Source organism: Protopterus annectens, chromosome 3.part1 (assembly GCF_019279795.1).
Source record: "Protopterus annectens isolate FY-2018-M chromosome 3.part1, PAN1.0, whole genome shotgun sequence".
In the NCBI taxonomy this organism is placed as follows: Eukaryota; Metazoa; Chordata; order Ceratodontiformes; family Protopteridae; genus Protopterus; species Protopterus annectens.
The window spans coordinates 1,127,301,854-1,127,318,477 of record NC_056732.1 but is presented as its reverse complement, the minus strand read 5'-3'; the positions used below and the strand labels follow the sequence as shown (position 1 = coordinate 1,127,318,477).

At 42.9% G+C, this 16,624-nt stretch overlaps 1 protein-coding gene across 1 annotated transcript; it reads right to left on the bottom strand.

The window, feature by feature from the left end:
- Positions 1 to 404: 404 nt before the first annotated feature.
- On the bottom strand, positions 405 to 3,195 carry LOC122798383 (musculin-like). Its single transcript, XM_044067270.1, has 2 exons — positions 2,595 to 3,195; positions 405 to 1,742 (listed from the first exon to the last, which is right to left on the bottom strand). Exons 1-2 carry the CDS (start codon positions 3,051 to 3,053, stop codon positions 1,656 to 1,658), a joined length of 546 nt encoding a protein of 181 aa, XP_043923205.1. The 5' UTR covers positions 3,054 to 3,195; the 3' UTR covers positions 405 to 1,655.
- Between the last annotated feature and the right edge of the window lie 13,429 nt (positions 3,196 to 16,624).

Below are 16,624 nucleotides of genomic sequence, written 5' to 3'. Positions count from 1 at the left end.
GTATCTTTCTATTGTTTTCCCATTTTGGAAAATATTAACTGCAAATTTGATATGTTTAAGAAAGCTAAAATAGAAAACTAAAATTAAAGTCACTGTTTCTATGATGTTTAAAACCACCAACCATATTGTCAGTAACAAAGTATAATATATCATAATCCTCAATGAAAATATGGAATGGATTCAAAATTACACGTGTATGCATTTGTGTAACAACATCAATAACAATAATAATATGTGTGCAGGTGTGTTTGTGTGCATTTAACACTTTTTGAATTACATGATTGTGCAAATATTTATTGAGATACAAACCTCTTACAGGCTTCCTGTAGATTTGCATTTAGTAAAAGTAATTGAAGCACACTGCATTTTGAATTAATTTCAGTTGCAGTCTTCTTTTTCCAAAGTAGATGTATTTAGCAGAGCATGTTTTATTCAAGTCTGTACATTTGCTGACTATAAAAGGTTAAACCTTCAAAACACTTGTTACAAACTAATTTACTAAAATGCAATTATGACAAGTGCAAGTCAGTTACATTACTACTGTGGACCCCAGCGTTTGTCAAGTCACTTCTTTCTGGCAATAAAGCAGTTTTCAATCCCAGCTATTTCATCTGTCCATACAGGAGAGATGTTATCATTAAATCCCTCTCTTCCAGTTTATCCCCTATAGCCATTCAATACAGTCTCATAACTAACTACAACAAGAGTGGTAATAGAATACTGGTTTGAAATGTAAAACAGATTATTTCATCAACACAATTCTTACGTTTCTTAAGTTGTTGTTAGTGAACTGAATGTTATTCAGCGTATCTGACTGAACTGAAATAATGACCTAAGAGCTCAGGCCTGATCCTGAAATATAGCTTTTAGGTACATCCAAGTATCTCATAGATTATGGCCATAATATCAGGGCCATTCAAAAAAAGTTCATTATTCTGCATTTATGACTATCTTCTGCAATCTGCACTTCTTATTCTATGTGTACCAACATTAACCAGAGATGACATACTGACAATTCTCATACTTAAAAAAAATATTAATTTACTGTTGTGACACCCCCACACCTGTTCTACAACACCCCATTCTTTTCAATTGCAGCCCCCTCCCCAGCATAAAACTAGCTTAATTCAGCCAACAACCATATATTAACTACAGCACAATGTTAAACAGAAGAGTTTTCTGCACAAGTGTTCATTTTGGCTGACTGTGGTAGTCAGTGAAAGTTCATTATGACATTTTATATGAAGTATTCAATATCTGCACCGGGTACAATTTTCAGAGCTTTTAAGGCTGGGTGTTGTTTTGTCACATCTCTTCGGTTTCTGACTTCTTCATCACCCAAAGGAGACTTTTTGGCACATTTGAAAAAAAAAAGTTTTAAAATCAGTAGTGAGTTAATTTATAAGTAGTTGCATCTGTTTCAAACTTCTTGCAGTCATCTTGTTTGGGACAAAGCAAACAAAACTTAAAGCCCAATAGCATTTAAGTTGCCATTTTCTTCAAAGGTCTAGAATTATTATTAAGTGCTATTTTGCTGGTTTTGTTCATAACAGTCTTTCCTCAAGCTTAGTTCTATCCTTGCCCGTGTACATTAATTTGCTTCATCACACCAAACAAATGTACAGTGAATGCTACACTATTTAATACCAATCCCATCAGGCTGTAGTCCCACACAATCTGTTCGGGGATAAAACATCTTTGGTATCTGATTCAGATCTTCCAGAAACAACAAATGGCCAAGTCTGAAACAATAAAACAAACAAATTAGGCAACATTTTCACATAATGAAAAGTTCACAGATAGCAAGTTTCTTGCACATACTCCCCTTCTCCCTTAGTTTACTGCAGATTTAATAGTACAAGTCATAGTGGAAAAAGTTAGTCCAGATTCAGTAACTTCACAACATCGCTAAGTCTAATGATTAATTATGTTATAAAACGTTTTAAGTTTTATGATTAAGGATGCTCCCAAAGGAAAGCATCATATTCAGCAATACATGCTGCTGCATGCATAAAACAGTGTTCAGTTCCATACAGCCCTGTAATAGTAAACCAAGGCTAGATTACGACAGTAACTGCAAATATGCTTAGTTAATGTTTTTTTTTTAATTTTATACTGAGTGCCAGCGTGCTTATTTACTTAATCATTGCAAAGTAATCTGCCTATTTGCTGTTAATGCAGCAAAAGAAGGAGATGGTTAAACACTGTGCTTAACGGAATTAAAATAGCCCTACTCGCAAAGTTTGAAGAGCAAGCAACAATGCTAAAGGGTACAATGAAATGATGGCTGGCATTAAAAAATAAACACTGTCTGGTATATACCGCAACCCTCACCCCCTTACCAGTCAACGTATTTGCTCAAGAATGAGCAAAGCCCATAGGGAACAGAGACACCAGATCAGGGACATTTGCTGCATGCTTTAGAAAATTAAGGCATACTTACTCGCAACAATTGAAATGCAAGAACAAATGCTATACCAAATTAAGTAGGAGAGGGCAATCAAATTAAGCATAGTTATGTATTTGCTTCTATCAAAAAAAATTACACACCGTCTCCAGGTCACCCTATCCCATCCCGCTCCTGCTCCACTCACCAGCGTGACAGGATGCAGATATCCACTTTCATATCTGTCCTCCTGGAGCAACTGACGAAGATGTGCAATGTAGCTGGATGCCAGTCGCAAAGTATCCAGTTTAGAAAGTTTCGTGTCCGGCGGAACCCAGGGTAGGCTAGTCTTGAGCCGGGAGAAAGCTTTACTGAGCACCCTCATCCGTGCCCTCTCCCGGGCGTTGGCAGCATTCCTCTGTGTCTGCCTACCCTCTTGTGGGCTACAGGAGAAATCCATTGTTTGTTTAACAGCCAGCCGTCCACGTTTCTGTTTCATTTCAAAATAACGAGTTGACATTTCCCGATCCTCATCGTCTTCCTCTGTGTTCTCCACAGCTATGTAAAGTTTGCTGCTTCGGTCATTAGAAGAGGGGTTGTCATACTTGATCTGGAGCACTTGCATCTCTAGGTCTTGCACATCATCTGTGTCACTCATTGTAGACATGTAGACATGGCATCAGCAAGCTCCAAACCACCAACACACTACCTTTACTTTTTTTTTTATTTTGCTGTCTGTATTGCTTCAGTACTCACACTGTGCAAACAAGACTGGAACTAATAGCTTGGAGAACATTAATCAGAGAGTGCTACTCTCTCGTACGGAGTGCCTTCTCACGGCACCCCGGATTCATTTTAATACGGTGGTTTAACAGAAGGGGAGGAGCCAAAATTAGCTTGTAATGCCTTACGGATTAAGGAATGTCCAAAAAAAATTGAAATACTTCTTGTAAACAACTGGGTAAAAGCCATGCATATCCACCAATATCAAATTGTTTCTCTGTGGCAGTATTATGTCATATTTTAACACACAAGATAAAAATAAAGTGTTACTGCAGGGGATGAACATGAATTGATATGCGGGGAAACTTCTGTGAAAGGAAAAAGTGCTGCATATATTTTTTTTTTCTTACAGAGTAGGGTATAATGCTAAATCTATCAACCTCTTAATGCAATAAATCTGGACAAAGGCTGATAAAATGGGGGGGGGGGGGCAGAAATAAGGACATATTTTAAATATTGTTATAATACACTTAGAACGTTGCTAGAGTAACAGGGTTTGTGTTATACATTTTCTGAAGAATTTCAAGTCTGAAACTGTGTCATTATTTAGTGACGTCAGCCAGATCATACCAGTGATTTACCAGAAAGCCAAATAGGTTATAAGGAACACACCAAAAACATGAGGCAAAAGTCTGGACATTTTAAGAAAATCTGGACAGTTGAGAGATCTTTTTCTTTCAGCTTTTCCCGGTTAGGGGTCACCACAGCGGATTACCTGTCTGTTCATGATTGGTAGTGGAGTTTTACAGTGTTAAGTTGACAGCCCGGTGCCCAACCTTCCACAGAAGGCATGCACTCACACCTAGGGCCAATTTAGAGTGTCCAGTCCACCTACAGCATGTCTTTGGGAGGAAACTGGAGCACCTTAAGGAAACCCACGCGATCACAGGGAGGACATGCAGACTCTGCACAGAAGGCACCCCAGCCGAGGATCAAACTGAAGAACATCTTGTTGTGAGGTGGCAACACTAACCACTGCACCACCGTGGCTGCCCAATGGATACCATAAAGGCTGTAACCAATAAAGTCGTATGTGACCATCATCAAACTTGACGTGTCTTTGATTAAAGCATAGAAACAGGAACGGGTAGCATGTTATCCACACTCGATAGTGAAAGTGAATTTTTCCAGGAACTAAAAAATGTCAGAGAAAATAATTCTGATGCAAAACTTAAAAAGCTTCACCTACTGGAAACTGGTAGAACGCTGAATGATGCTGGAAGCTTATTTCTGAGACTGAGCTTTAACCTCATCACATCAATGTCTTGTAAGCAGAAATGTTGCTGAATGCACGCCCGAATGATGTATACGTACTTGGATCTGTGGATGAGCTTTATATTGATTGCTTCTGCAGTAGCCTTAGATATATGGGTTATATCCTGCCAAGGACATAACAGCCAGCCAACTTCCAAAGCTTCAGGGCATCTTCCAGGCACCCAAACTGTCAAGCAACTCGAGGTGAGCTAACTAAAAGACAAGTTTGTGCAGGAAGCTCTTCAGAGCTTTACTGCCTGAAGACTACACTCTGTTGTGGCTTTTGGGCATCAACAGTCGGCTTGTGTTTTCCTTAAGTGGGCAGATAAATTCCCTTTGGATAAAAACTTCCATTTTGTTATGTTTACTGTTATTTTATTACTTTCTTCTTCAAGAAAAAAAAAGTTATGTCTTACCATAACCTTCCATTTGTGTTGTAGATCTTTGTTCATTCATTACTATTAGGACTTTTGTTCCATCCTCGGAACCGATACGGCTGTTTCCAAGCTTGTGCCAGCCAAAAACTCTCACTAAAAGAATCACAGGCCTAAAGCAGATGCCATATGCTGACCGTCTAAAAAAACTACAGCTATACTCTGTGGCATATCATCTACTCAGAGGCGATCTCTGCTTAACATACAAGGCCATGTCAAACCCTGAGCTGTTGGACATGCTCCACTTAAAGAAATCCCAATCCCTCAGAGCCACACCTCCAGGGATCAAACCTTGTCATCACAATGAACAAAACATGCTGGAGGAATAGGTTCCTGACCCAGAGACTCCTCATACTCTGGAATAGACTGCCCATACATGTCAAGCAGAGTGCCTCTTTGGCCCTTTTCAAAAGGAACTTTGATGGTTGGATGGCAGATAGGAAATTCACCCCGGGGATCATGTCAGTCGCCCTGCTAGACAGGGGTCCAGAGAAGTAAATATTGTGGGAAGAAATATCCAGGGAATTGTTATGGCTAGGCTTGTACAGGCCCTAGGGCCAATAGCCTAGTACCAACCTATGAACCTATGAACCTATGAGCTAAGACCTACCCATAATGCCCCTCTCCTAGTTACTCCAGATCGAGTTTGCCCACCCCTATATAACAGAGGTAGTAAATAGAAAAATAGTAGAAGGCTCTGTCTGAGCAAATACTCTAACCAGGAGTTCATGAAGTCCACCAGGAGTCCAGGCAGGGGGAAGGAGGGCGGGAAGTAATGAATGAACAAAGATCTACAACACAGATGGAACATTATGGTAAGACATAATTTCTTTATCTGATGTTGTAAGTCTTTGTTCATTCTTTATTATTAGGACCGAGTCTCCAGCTACTTGAGTCCTGGGTGGCCCTAAGGAAGGATATTCCTGAGCACCATAGAACCAAAAGATGCTTGTTCCCTGGAGGCCAAATCCAATTTGTAATGAGAGATAAAGGTATGAGATCTTGCCCAAGTGGCTGCTGCGCAGATATCATGCATAGAGGCTCTGGAATGGAATGCTACAGAAGTAGCCATAGATCTGGTAGAGTGAGCCTTTATTCTGGAAGGTAAGGGTAGCTTATTCTGTGTGTAGATAAAGATAATGACGTTTCTATTCCGGGAGGATAAACTCACTTTCGAAACAGGTTTACCCAATCTGGGTCCTGCAAAGGCCACAAACAATTGATCTGTTTTCCTGAAAGATTTAGTTAGTCCTGTCCAAATAACAACAAAGCTGCCGATGCACATCAAGGGTGTGCAAAAGGTACTCCCCTCTATTAGAATGCTGAGGGAAGAAAAGCGGCAGGTCAATAGATTGGTTAATGGAAAATCTAGAAATGACCTTGGGCAAGAAAGAAGGGTCTGTACGAAGGGACACCCTATCCATCTGGAAGATCAAGTAAGGTCTCTTGACACTCAAGACCTGCAGCTCAGACACTCTTCTCACTGAGGTAAGTGCTACTAGAAGTAAGGTTTTCCATGACAAAAACTTTAAATCACATGAATCAAAAGGCTCAAAAGGAAGACCTGTGAGAGATTGAAGCACTAAAGTCAAGTTCCAGGGTTTTGAGGGAGGTTTGACTGGAGGTTTAACATGTAATACTCCTTTCAAAAATGTCTTGCATAGGCGGTGTGACATAATCAAAGAATTATCAAATTCATTATGAAAATTGGCGATAGCTGCTAAATGTACAGTGATCATCGATGTTGAGGCTCCTGCATGTAGAAGAGTCATCAGATATTGAAGGAACTTTTGAATAGACATAGAGAAGGGGAATCTATGTTCTGCTCTTTGGCCCAAATAAAGAACCTAGTCCATTTACTAGAATAAACTTTCCAGGTGGAAGGTTTGTGTGAAGCCAGAAGAATTTCACGAACAGGAGATGGGATGTCAGGCAGCCTGGCAATCATTGGAAGTGGAGGAACCAAGCTGTGAACTTGAGACTGTGGAGATTGGAATGAATCAGTCCCTGAGGATGAGATAACAGGCCTGCGGAATGATCCAGGATCCACGGGTTGTGAATCAGATGAGGCCATAGAAATGGGAACCAGACTTGACAGGGCCAATAGGGGGCAATGGGGATCATTTTGCTTCTCAACCTTTGAGCTTTCTGGAGAAATTTTGGAATGAGGGGAAACGGGGGAAAGGCATACAGTAGACCTGGGGGCCAATCATGCATTAGAGCATCCCTCGGTGGTTACCCCTGAGGGGGGGATCAGGGAAAAGTAGCTTCTGCATTTGTTATTTAGGGGAGAAGCAAACAGATTGCAGCAAGGCTTGCCCCAGTGACCGAAGATCTGATCCGCTGTTAGATGGTTGAGGGACCACTCATGAAGCATCAGGATGTTCCTGCTCAGATTGTCTGCAATAAGGTTGGAACTCCCAGGAATGTGCGTTGCTATAAGAAAGCGGTTGGAAGCTATCGCCCAGTGCCAAATCCTCATGGCTTCCCGACAGAGGGGGTAAGACCTGGTTCCACCTTGCTTGTTGATATACCAGATGACTGACATGTCTGACTGAATTGCAATGGTTCCAGAAGGTAGGGATGTATAGAACGCTTGGAACGCTAAGAGGACTACCCTCAGTTCCAGGACATTTATGTGAAAATTGTCCTACATGGGGAACCTGGTGCCTTGGACCATCTTTCCTTGGAAATGACCCTCCACCATAACAGGTAAGCATCTGTGGTCACCGTGGCTGTGAGCTGTAGAAGACAGAATGGTCAACACCAAAGATTTGTTTGTGACTTCATCTACCATAGCATTTCTTCCTTGCAACAGTTTGTAAGACATATCATATGGTCAAGTGGGTGCATTAAAAATGACCATTGTTTGGAAAGGAGCCACTGCAGGATTGTCAAGTGCAGCCTCGCCAGTGGTACTAACGTAATGGCAGCTGCCATGGAGCCTAAGAGTTGCAGTACAAGGCATGCTGGTTGCATAGGTCTGAGGAAGAAGGTCTTGGATTTGGTGTCTTATTTTCGAAAGCCTGTGAGGAGGAAGAGAAGCTTGACAGGATGTTGTGTTGAAGACTGCTCCAATAAATTCCAGTGCCTTTGTTGGAGACATTTGAGATTTGTCCTTATTGATTGTAATCCCCAAGCGGAGAGCAATACCTTGAGTGCAAGAGAGGCTGTGGACTAGGAGATTCCTGGTCAGAGTGGTAAGGAGCCAATCATCTAGATACGGAAACACCTGGAATCCTTGTAGTCGAAGATGAGCTACCACAGCTGCCATACATTTGGTGAACACTCGGGGGGCTGTCGAAAGACCAAATGGCAGTGCCCTGAACTAGTAGTGATTGGCTCACAGCTGGAAGTGGAGAAACCTCTGGGAGTGGTGATCCATCTTTATGTGGTAGTACGCATCCTGGAAGTCTATAGAGCACATCCAGTTGTCCCTCCCGAGGAAGGGGAGAATGGACTGTACCATGACCATCTGGAAATTTTGAGGTTTGATAAATTTGTTCAACAGGCTGAGATCCAGGATTGGTCTCCAGTCCCCTGCCTTTTTTGGCACTAAAAAGAACCTCGAGTAAAATCCGGATCCTGTCTGGTCTGGTGGGACTGGTTGGATGACTCTTTTTCTTAGCAGCTTTTCTATTTCTAAGACTGTTAATTCCCTCTGATTGGGTGGCACATCGGGGATTCATTTGACGGATCTGGGAGTTAAATCGAATGGTATTTGGTAGCCTCTGGATATTATTCTCTGCACCCAAACATCGGTTGTAATAAGTTGACAGGCTGTTAGGTGCAGAGAAAAATGACCCCCGACTGCTTCCAGAGGAAAGCAATTGGGCCGCTGCTCAGGAGCGCTGGTAGGATCTGCCGGAGAAAGAATCTCTATCGCCCTGGTTACTCGGACCCCCTCTACCCCAAAAGGGGCATCTTCCAGATGAGTTGATCCCCTCTGATCCAGGGGGATTGCTCACTACGAGTGTAACGAAAAGATCCTTGGGATTTCTTGAACCACATTTTTCCTCCATTCTGGTTCCTGGAGTAGAACCCCTGGAGGGTGGAAAAGTGTATGCCCACAGCAGACAAGGTCATTCCGTCTTTCTCACTTCGTGCAAGTGTGTCTCGTACTTTGGGTTCAAAAAGTGTAGATTCTTTGACAGGTGCATTGATGAAGAAAGATTTAAAGGGGTCTGCGAAGTCACACAACCACATCCAAGCATTACATCTCATGACAATGCCTGATGCGATAGTTCGAGGTGCCCCCTCAGTGGTGTGAGTTATCAAACACATCGAGGAGTTCAAGATGGATTCAAGGGTAACTATCTACAAGGCAAAAATGTCACATACCTCATCAGGCAGTACCCCCACCAAAGAGGAAGACATTTCAGAAATTAGGTCTCTTTGGAGGCACATGAAGTGTGCCAGATAATTCAGTGACTGAATGGCGAAGGTTGCTGAAGCATAGGTCCACTTCCCTACTCTGTCCATGGTCCGAGACTCCTTGTTCAGAGGATGGACAGTGGATCTATCTTCTGCCAGTTCCCTCTTGGTGACTGCTGCCATGACCATGGAATCAACTGTCAACTGCTTGGACCAGTGGGGCTGGTCTTCAGGTGTAGATAAAATTTTGTCTGGCCTCCAGGGGACAGGTTCTACATTGTCCGTGGCCTTCCAGAAATGCTGCACAATAAGCTTAACAAGGTCATCTGCTGGTGGGGTCACCTAGGAAGTAGATGGCCAGGCATGGAAGGCCTGCAAGAACACTGATTCCTCAGAAGAAGGGTTAGAGGACTTCCAGTCTCCCCACTACTTGAGGAGTTCGAGAATGTCTCCGAATGAGACGTCTGGGGGAGACTGTAGGGAAACCTCCTCCTCATCACAATCGGTGTCTTCAGTGATAGATTTCTCCAGGGGAATCAAGGTGGTTCCTCTTGCACCATTTCTTCTGGGGTGGCTCCCTAGTGGGATCTTCTGAGGAGGACTCCCAAGAAGGGGTTCCCTTCAAAGGGAGGTCTTGCGACTCCCATGCCTGGGATTCCAAAGTAGGTGGTTGGGAGAGCTGCATGCTAGGGGGGTTCTGATGTTGATGTCATTGTTGCTGACTGTGAGCCTGCAGACGCAAGGACCCTCTACATCACCTGGAAAGTAAGCTCACCCAAGGAGGGATGGGAGCCCAGAATCGAGAAGGACAACCTCGGAACCGGGGTCACACCTCACCCTGAGGAGCCCATCTCCAGGTGAAGAGCTCCAAGAGGACTGGAAGCCATCAGAGCCATGGACATAGATGGCACCAGTGAGAAAATAGGTACCGGGCTAGGTACGAAGGTACGGGCGGTCCAAGCACTGCTCTGAGAGAGCATCAGCTCCACCGGAGCCGATGCAGCAAGGGTGGTCTTTGCCAACAGGGGAAAAATTGCTGTCAGAGAGACAGTATGCACCGGGGAAAACATCAGTACCGAGATCTCTGGGACCTGGGTAGCGGCCGGAGGAGGATAAACAGGGGAAAATGTAGTAAAAGATTCTGAGCCAAGAGGGATGGAAGGTCTAGCTGGAGTGGCAATCCCCTAGCTGCCAGAAGCTGGTCCACAGCCCGCATGAGGTCTAATTCAGAAAAATTCTTAGTGGATATAAAGGAGGCTGCTGAAGGAGAATCAGGTCATTCAAGAAAGGGGCTAAATCTCTGCCCCAAAAAAGGGTCATAAGTTGGAGCGTATCTTGTGCTTGGCAAATATTCAACTTTAGGAGCCAATGGAGCCAAAGAAACTATGTGCCGAAGCAGGTACAGTCATAAGAGTCAATGTCGGATCCAAGGACAACACCAAAGTCAGTGGTGCCAAGATTGGGACCAAAATAGGGGTGAATATCATAGACAGCATGGAGGGAGAAGATACAGAGTCTGGTGCTGAAGAGGTCTGCACCAAGGGCGCCGGAGAAGCATGGAGCCGACTCAGTTCCATAACTGACAGAGATGTAGGAACCAAGTTACTCCATTTTTCCTTATGTTTTTTGGTCTTTGGAGGGATGCGACCTTCGTCCCAGATAGAGTCTCCGAAAAAGGTGTCTTAATTAGACCTTTTAAAATAAGCTTGTTTTTACTTTCTGCTATTGTACAATTACTAAAACTAGCACAGATGTCACAGTCAACTTTAATATGGTCCACACCCAAACAGTAGACGCAACGAGCATGTCCGTCTGAGTTGGGCATCTTATGCTTACACTTGTCACACTGTTTAAACCCCAACTTAGCTTTGTCTGACATGGTAAGGCAACAAGGTTATCCTAATAGAAAAAAAAAAAAAAGAAGGGAGAGAAAAGAGTAAGAGAATACCAATGATGGTATTTAAAAAAATACCACAAGTAGTAAGGAAGTGCCTACCAAAGGCAGGAGAGAGAGACAGTACCAACAATGGTAGAAATTTAATTACCAAGGTAAAGGATAGGAAATATATGTAGGTTATAGGCAGCAGTGAGAAAAGGCTAAATTGACAAAAAAACAAGAAATTTGAGGAGAAGCTATATTGAAAATCATAATTTTCTACTTAGCTTTGAGAGAGATGGCTAGCACATCTGACGAGGAACATGGCAAACAAGATCTGGAGTAACTAGGAGAGGGGCATTATGGGTAGGTCTTAGCTGAGAGATTTTGGCGGGTGTGAGCTTGGAAACAACCGTATCTGTTCCGAGGATGGAACCAAAGTCCTAATAGTAAGGAATGAACAAAGATTTAAAACATCAGATGTTATTTTAAAGTTAGGAGTGTTGTATTTTAAAGAATTGCCTCGAGACTGTAAAGTACTTTTAAATAGAGCACTGTTATCAAACTGATAAACTATTTTCTGTGGAGGTTTTATTTTAATGTTGCAGGGCTGCCATAGTGTTTGAAAGTGTTTTTTACTGTGTTTTTTTTTGTTTCTGTCAGAAAAGTAACCTTTGTGGACTGGTAGTTTTACTGGCATTGTTGCTTGTTTTCTCCAGGACAAAGCCCCATTTTCTGCTTGAACATAGAACAGATTGTAACTCCCAGGTATGGCCTTTTTCCAGTCACAGAAAAGGTTAGACAAACAGCCTGTGCCACTACAACAATCTCACAATTTGTCACAATTGCAGGTGAGTGACTCTGCTGTGGCCTTTAGTTGCATCTCAGACTACTCATCTTTTACCCTGAAACCTATGGCATAGCACTTATAGCCACTATGGACCAGGGGTTAGCCATGTTGTCTGCGGCTGTTGAGGTCTTCTCTGTGAATGAGGGAGAACCACTCTTTGTTGGCCTAGGAGAGGGGAGAGGGAACAGGCAAGGTTTCTCTATTGTAGTAGAATGCTGTTACCATCCCTGGGAAAGCAGCAGCTGCCATTAGTAAAATGGCTGGCCCCATTTTTCTTGTCAAAAAGAAACAGAAAATCAAGCATGTATCTACTCCTCCTCAACTTTATTTGGATAGAAGTTGTTTACTGGGATTGGCTCAGGGTTTGATTCAGACTATTGACCCTTCTTGTAGAGTAGTTTCTTGTAAAACAAAGAGGGATGCCTTCTTTTCTGAAGCGATTCTAGATTCTGAATCTGGACAGGAAGATGCATGGATTGCTACAAAAATAATGGATGAATGGTGCAACAGAAAACCAATAAACAAAAAAGCACCACCACGAACCAAGTAGGATAGCCTCGCTCTGTTTAATAGACAAGTGACACACATTAACGCAAAACACATATGAGTAACGTTTTCATCATCAACTTCTTCAGATGGTTAAAAAATCCCACACATCCCCTTTGTATATGACTTCATTCATTCAATAATCCAATGGGAAAACAGATGTCGTTGACTAAAATACAAATAACATCACTCACTTCAAAAATGGAAGTAAAACGCAAAATTCCATAAATACACTAATGTTCAAACATAAATAACACAATCCTTCAAATAGTCTGTCATTTACTTCCTAATGAATACAAAAATTAGTTCCCTAAAACCATTTAAAACCATTTAAAAAAACATTTAAAAAAGTTTAACTAATAATGCTGACTTGATAGCAAATGTTATACTTTTTTGTGTGTCACTTGTCTATTAAACGGAGCGAGGCTATCCTACTTGGTTCGTGGTGGTGCTTTTTTGTTTAAAGATGCATGGACTGGTTTGGGGTTTTATTCTCAGATTTTGATTCAAACTCAGAGGAGAGCTTGCTTTCTGATTCCTCCTGTGGGAGTTTCTCTTTCTCTAAGACTGTTGGTAGAATGACCCTGTGTTTTCAGTGGGAAAACACTCAGGTTTCTCGGCCCCTCAAAAAATACCATGAGTTGTTACAATAGGATCTTCCAGAACCTACAGCCATTCCTCCTGTCCTGTCTGCTTCAGAGTACGTATGTCTTACTTCCTGCAATTTTCCTGATAGTCAACCAGCTGTCCCTAAAAAGCTGATAGGATGTATAATGGGTGATAATGGAGAGCACTGGACCATGTGTAAGTCACATTCAAAAATGAAGATGCCAGTATTGCCTACGTCACTACTTACACCAATACAACACTTGTGAAGCTTTTTTAACCCCCTTAAAAAGTTAATAGAAAATCAGCATGCATTTTACAAACATTAAGAAGTATTAAACTCTTAACGTCTAACATTACAGATAATAGTACGTCTTGGTCATTTCCTAGAAAACCAAAAATTTCAGGAAGGACAAGGCAAAAACAGGAGGCAAAATGAGAGACGTTAAAAGACAATAGTACAACAGGCTTTACAATCAATGCACATTTTTGAACTAGGAAGTTCTAATGTCTGACATTAACTAACTGCAGTTTTCAGAGGTTTACCAGAAAATCAAACATTTTTATGAAGGATAGGACAAAATCAAGGTCGCTCTGTAGAAAAGCACATCCATAGAAATGTTTATGTTAGTGTTTCAAGTGAAGGATCACTTAGCATCGCTACTGATTTTTTTAAACTCGTTTGCTGTATTTTTTTTCTGACATGATTTTTTTATAAAGTATTGTTTGTGATAATGTTTAGCTTGTTACAGCAACAGAGAGCAGCTATCATAGTGCACTAATGACATAACATTCTAAACAGTATGCAAACACACTATTACAGTCCAGTGTTCTCCATTATTGCTGTATAAAGTTTCTCAGTCTTTTAAATTTTTATACACTATTCCAAAACCTGACCCAGCAGCTATAATCTTAGCTGACTCCTCTGCTGCTAAGCACTTAAACCCGGATTCAGCAAGCCCTGCACAATGTGCAGGACTAGTGCAGGAGCTCCAGCAGGCAATATGTCTGTTGTACGATCCAGGAATAAGCTGTAGGAACGTGCACGAGCGCTCCTGAACTAGCCCTGCACGGACTCAGCCCCTGTATGCAAATAACCCCATTTGCAGGAGAAATCCATACAAATGAGGTGAGTTTGCGATCCAGGAAGCTGGAAACTGGCTGTGCAGGACTAGTGTAATCTGCAGAAATGTACTCCGCCAGTAACGGAGTACATTTCTTCAAACTACAAAATGGAGCCATGACAGCTCCAAATAAAGGGTGGATATTAAGTAGAAAGAATGCCAATGGCCAAATATAAGGCCATTGGCATGGAAAACAGTTGCAAAAAAAAAAAATAAATAAACTTTTTTTTTTTAGCCAATCTCGACTGTTTAAGTGTAGGGCAGTGGTGTGCAAATGGGATCGGGTGGAAAATAAGAAAAAAATAAACCTAAAATAATCATTCTAACCAAAATCACTATTTTGCCATTATACTCAATGGCAGGCAGAAGACAACATGGCCAGTGAATAGTGGTTACTAAGAGGAGAAGCTCAGGGTGGGACATGTAACTAAGCATCAGCAGGCAATCCTATGCAAATGAGGGGAATGATACTGAATCCCAGATTTTACCTGCATGCTAGGCAGCACCCACCAGTGTAAAAGCAGGAATAGCTTGGTGCAAGCCTAGGAGTTAGCTGACATCATAGGGGTGTGTGTCAGGCATACTGTAAATGGACTGGAGCCCTGTGGCATGGGTTTGCCCTTAGCTTAGCAGAGCTAAGCAAGGGTGTGTGTCTGAGGCTGCTTAGCACTCTTTACATTGCCTAAGTGGGTGTGCATGCCATGCACTGGATTTTAAAGAAAAAAAAATTAACCAGGAAATAGCAGCTCTGTGCACATTTGAGCACTGTGTTCATGTGGCGCACCCCCGGGCTTAAACAGGAAGGCAATGGGAAGGGAAAACAGCAGTAGGAAGGTAATCAGGGAGAACTAGCATAGCTGGCAGGTGAAATGTATCAGAATCAGCCAATTACACAGGCAGCTGTCCAGCCCAGCCCAGAACACTACTATAAACTATGCAAACACCTCTCCCTCTGTTTTTGCCCACATACTCTACACCACCGATGTATACAAGTGGGTAGCTTTTAACAAACAAAAACAACAAAATGATAGGGGCTGCAGCAGCTATCAGACATCAACATGTGGAAGAGGATGAGGGTGGTGAGGATGAGAATGCTGTCGACCAACCCACAGTGAGGAGAGGAAGAAGGGTGTACAGACCCAGGGTAACCTACCAGGGGCTACATGAGCTGGTGATAGTGGAGTGCTATAGGGTGGACAAGGACCTCCTACAACAAATTGTTGAGCTGTGCCAGCCATGCCTAACACACACAACTAACAGAGGGGAACCCATTCCAGTGGATACCAAGATATGGGTAGGACTAGGGATACTAGTCACAGGTACCTCCCAAAGCCCAACTGGGGATATCACAGGGATCTCACAGGCATCAGCATCCAGGGTATTCCATCAGTTCCTGGATGCCACGTCAGCACATGCCACAAGCACATATATTTCCTCAATGCCCATGAGGTGTTGGCCAGCAATATGTGTCTCTTCCACCAAATAGCAGAATACCCTGAGGTGGTGGGTGCTATAAATTGCATGCACATACACATCAAAGCACCACCCAGTGGGGTAGGGTCTACATCAACCATGAGGGCTTTCCCTCCATCAACTGCCATGTCGTGTGCGATGCCCAGGGCATTATAATGAATGTGTGTGCTGGCTGCCCTTAAAGCTATCATGATTCCCACATCAGGCATCTGACACAGCTGTACTAGAGATTTTCCAATGGGGACATCCCTTATGGTCACCTAGTGGGGGATGCTGGTTACGCACTGGAGCCGTGGCTGATGAGACCCATCAGAAATGTACACACATCTGAACCAGAACTCCATAATGAGGCACACGCACAGACCAGAATCATAAAAGAGTGTGTGTTTGGGATGCTCAAGTCACAGTTCCAGTGCCTAGACACATCTGGTCGTGCCTTGCAGTACTCACCAGCTACATGTATCCAAATTGTTATCATATGTGCCATGCTACACAATATGATCCTGCAGAAACAGCTGCAGCAGGAACAGCACAGGGCAGGGCCACACAGCCCCCCACCAATGCCAAGGCCTGCACAGGCACAGAGTGACTCGGAAGAGGAACAACCTGAGCCTGCCCCAGTAGGCAGATGGAGGCATGCCCAGTATGCCCTGGCCTTGGCAAAGAGCCAACACATAGCACATACACTGACACAGTAGGGACCAAGGGAATGACACCTCTTTCTGACTCGCACATACAGTAAAAGGGATGCCAAACATGACACTACCTGTGCTCAACCATGTATAGGGAGTGTACTATGTGCATCCGACATAGGCAGCCCCCAGTACCATCCTCAATACAGGCACACTCACAAGGTAAGTCCCTCTCCTTACCAATTGCCAGTTGGAGTAGTATGTGCTGTTACTTGTATCTATGGTA

Excerpts from the sequence above, each read along its gene's own strand:
- LOC122798383 (XM_044067270.1), bottom strand. The coding sequence starts at position 3,053 with ATGTCTACAATGAGTGACACAGATGATGTGCAAGACCTAGAGATGCAA. Across the intron at positions 1,743-2,594 it reads ATCTGCATCCTGTCACGCTG|ACTTGGCCATTTGTTGTTTC; the intron begins GTGAGTGGAGCA and ends TTATTGTTTCAG.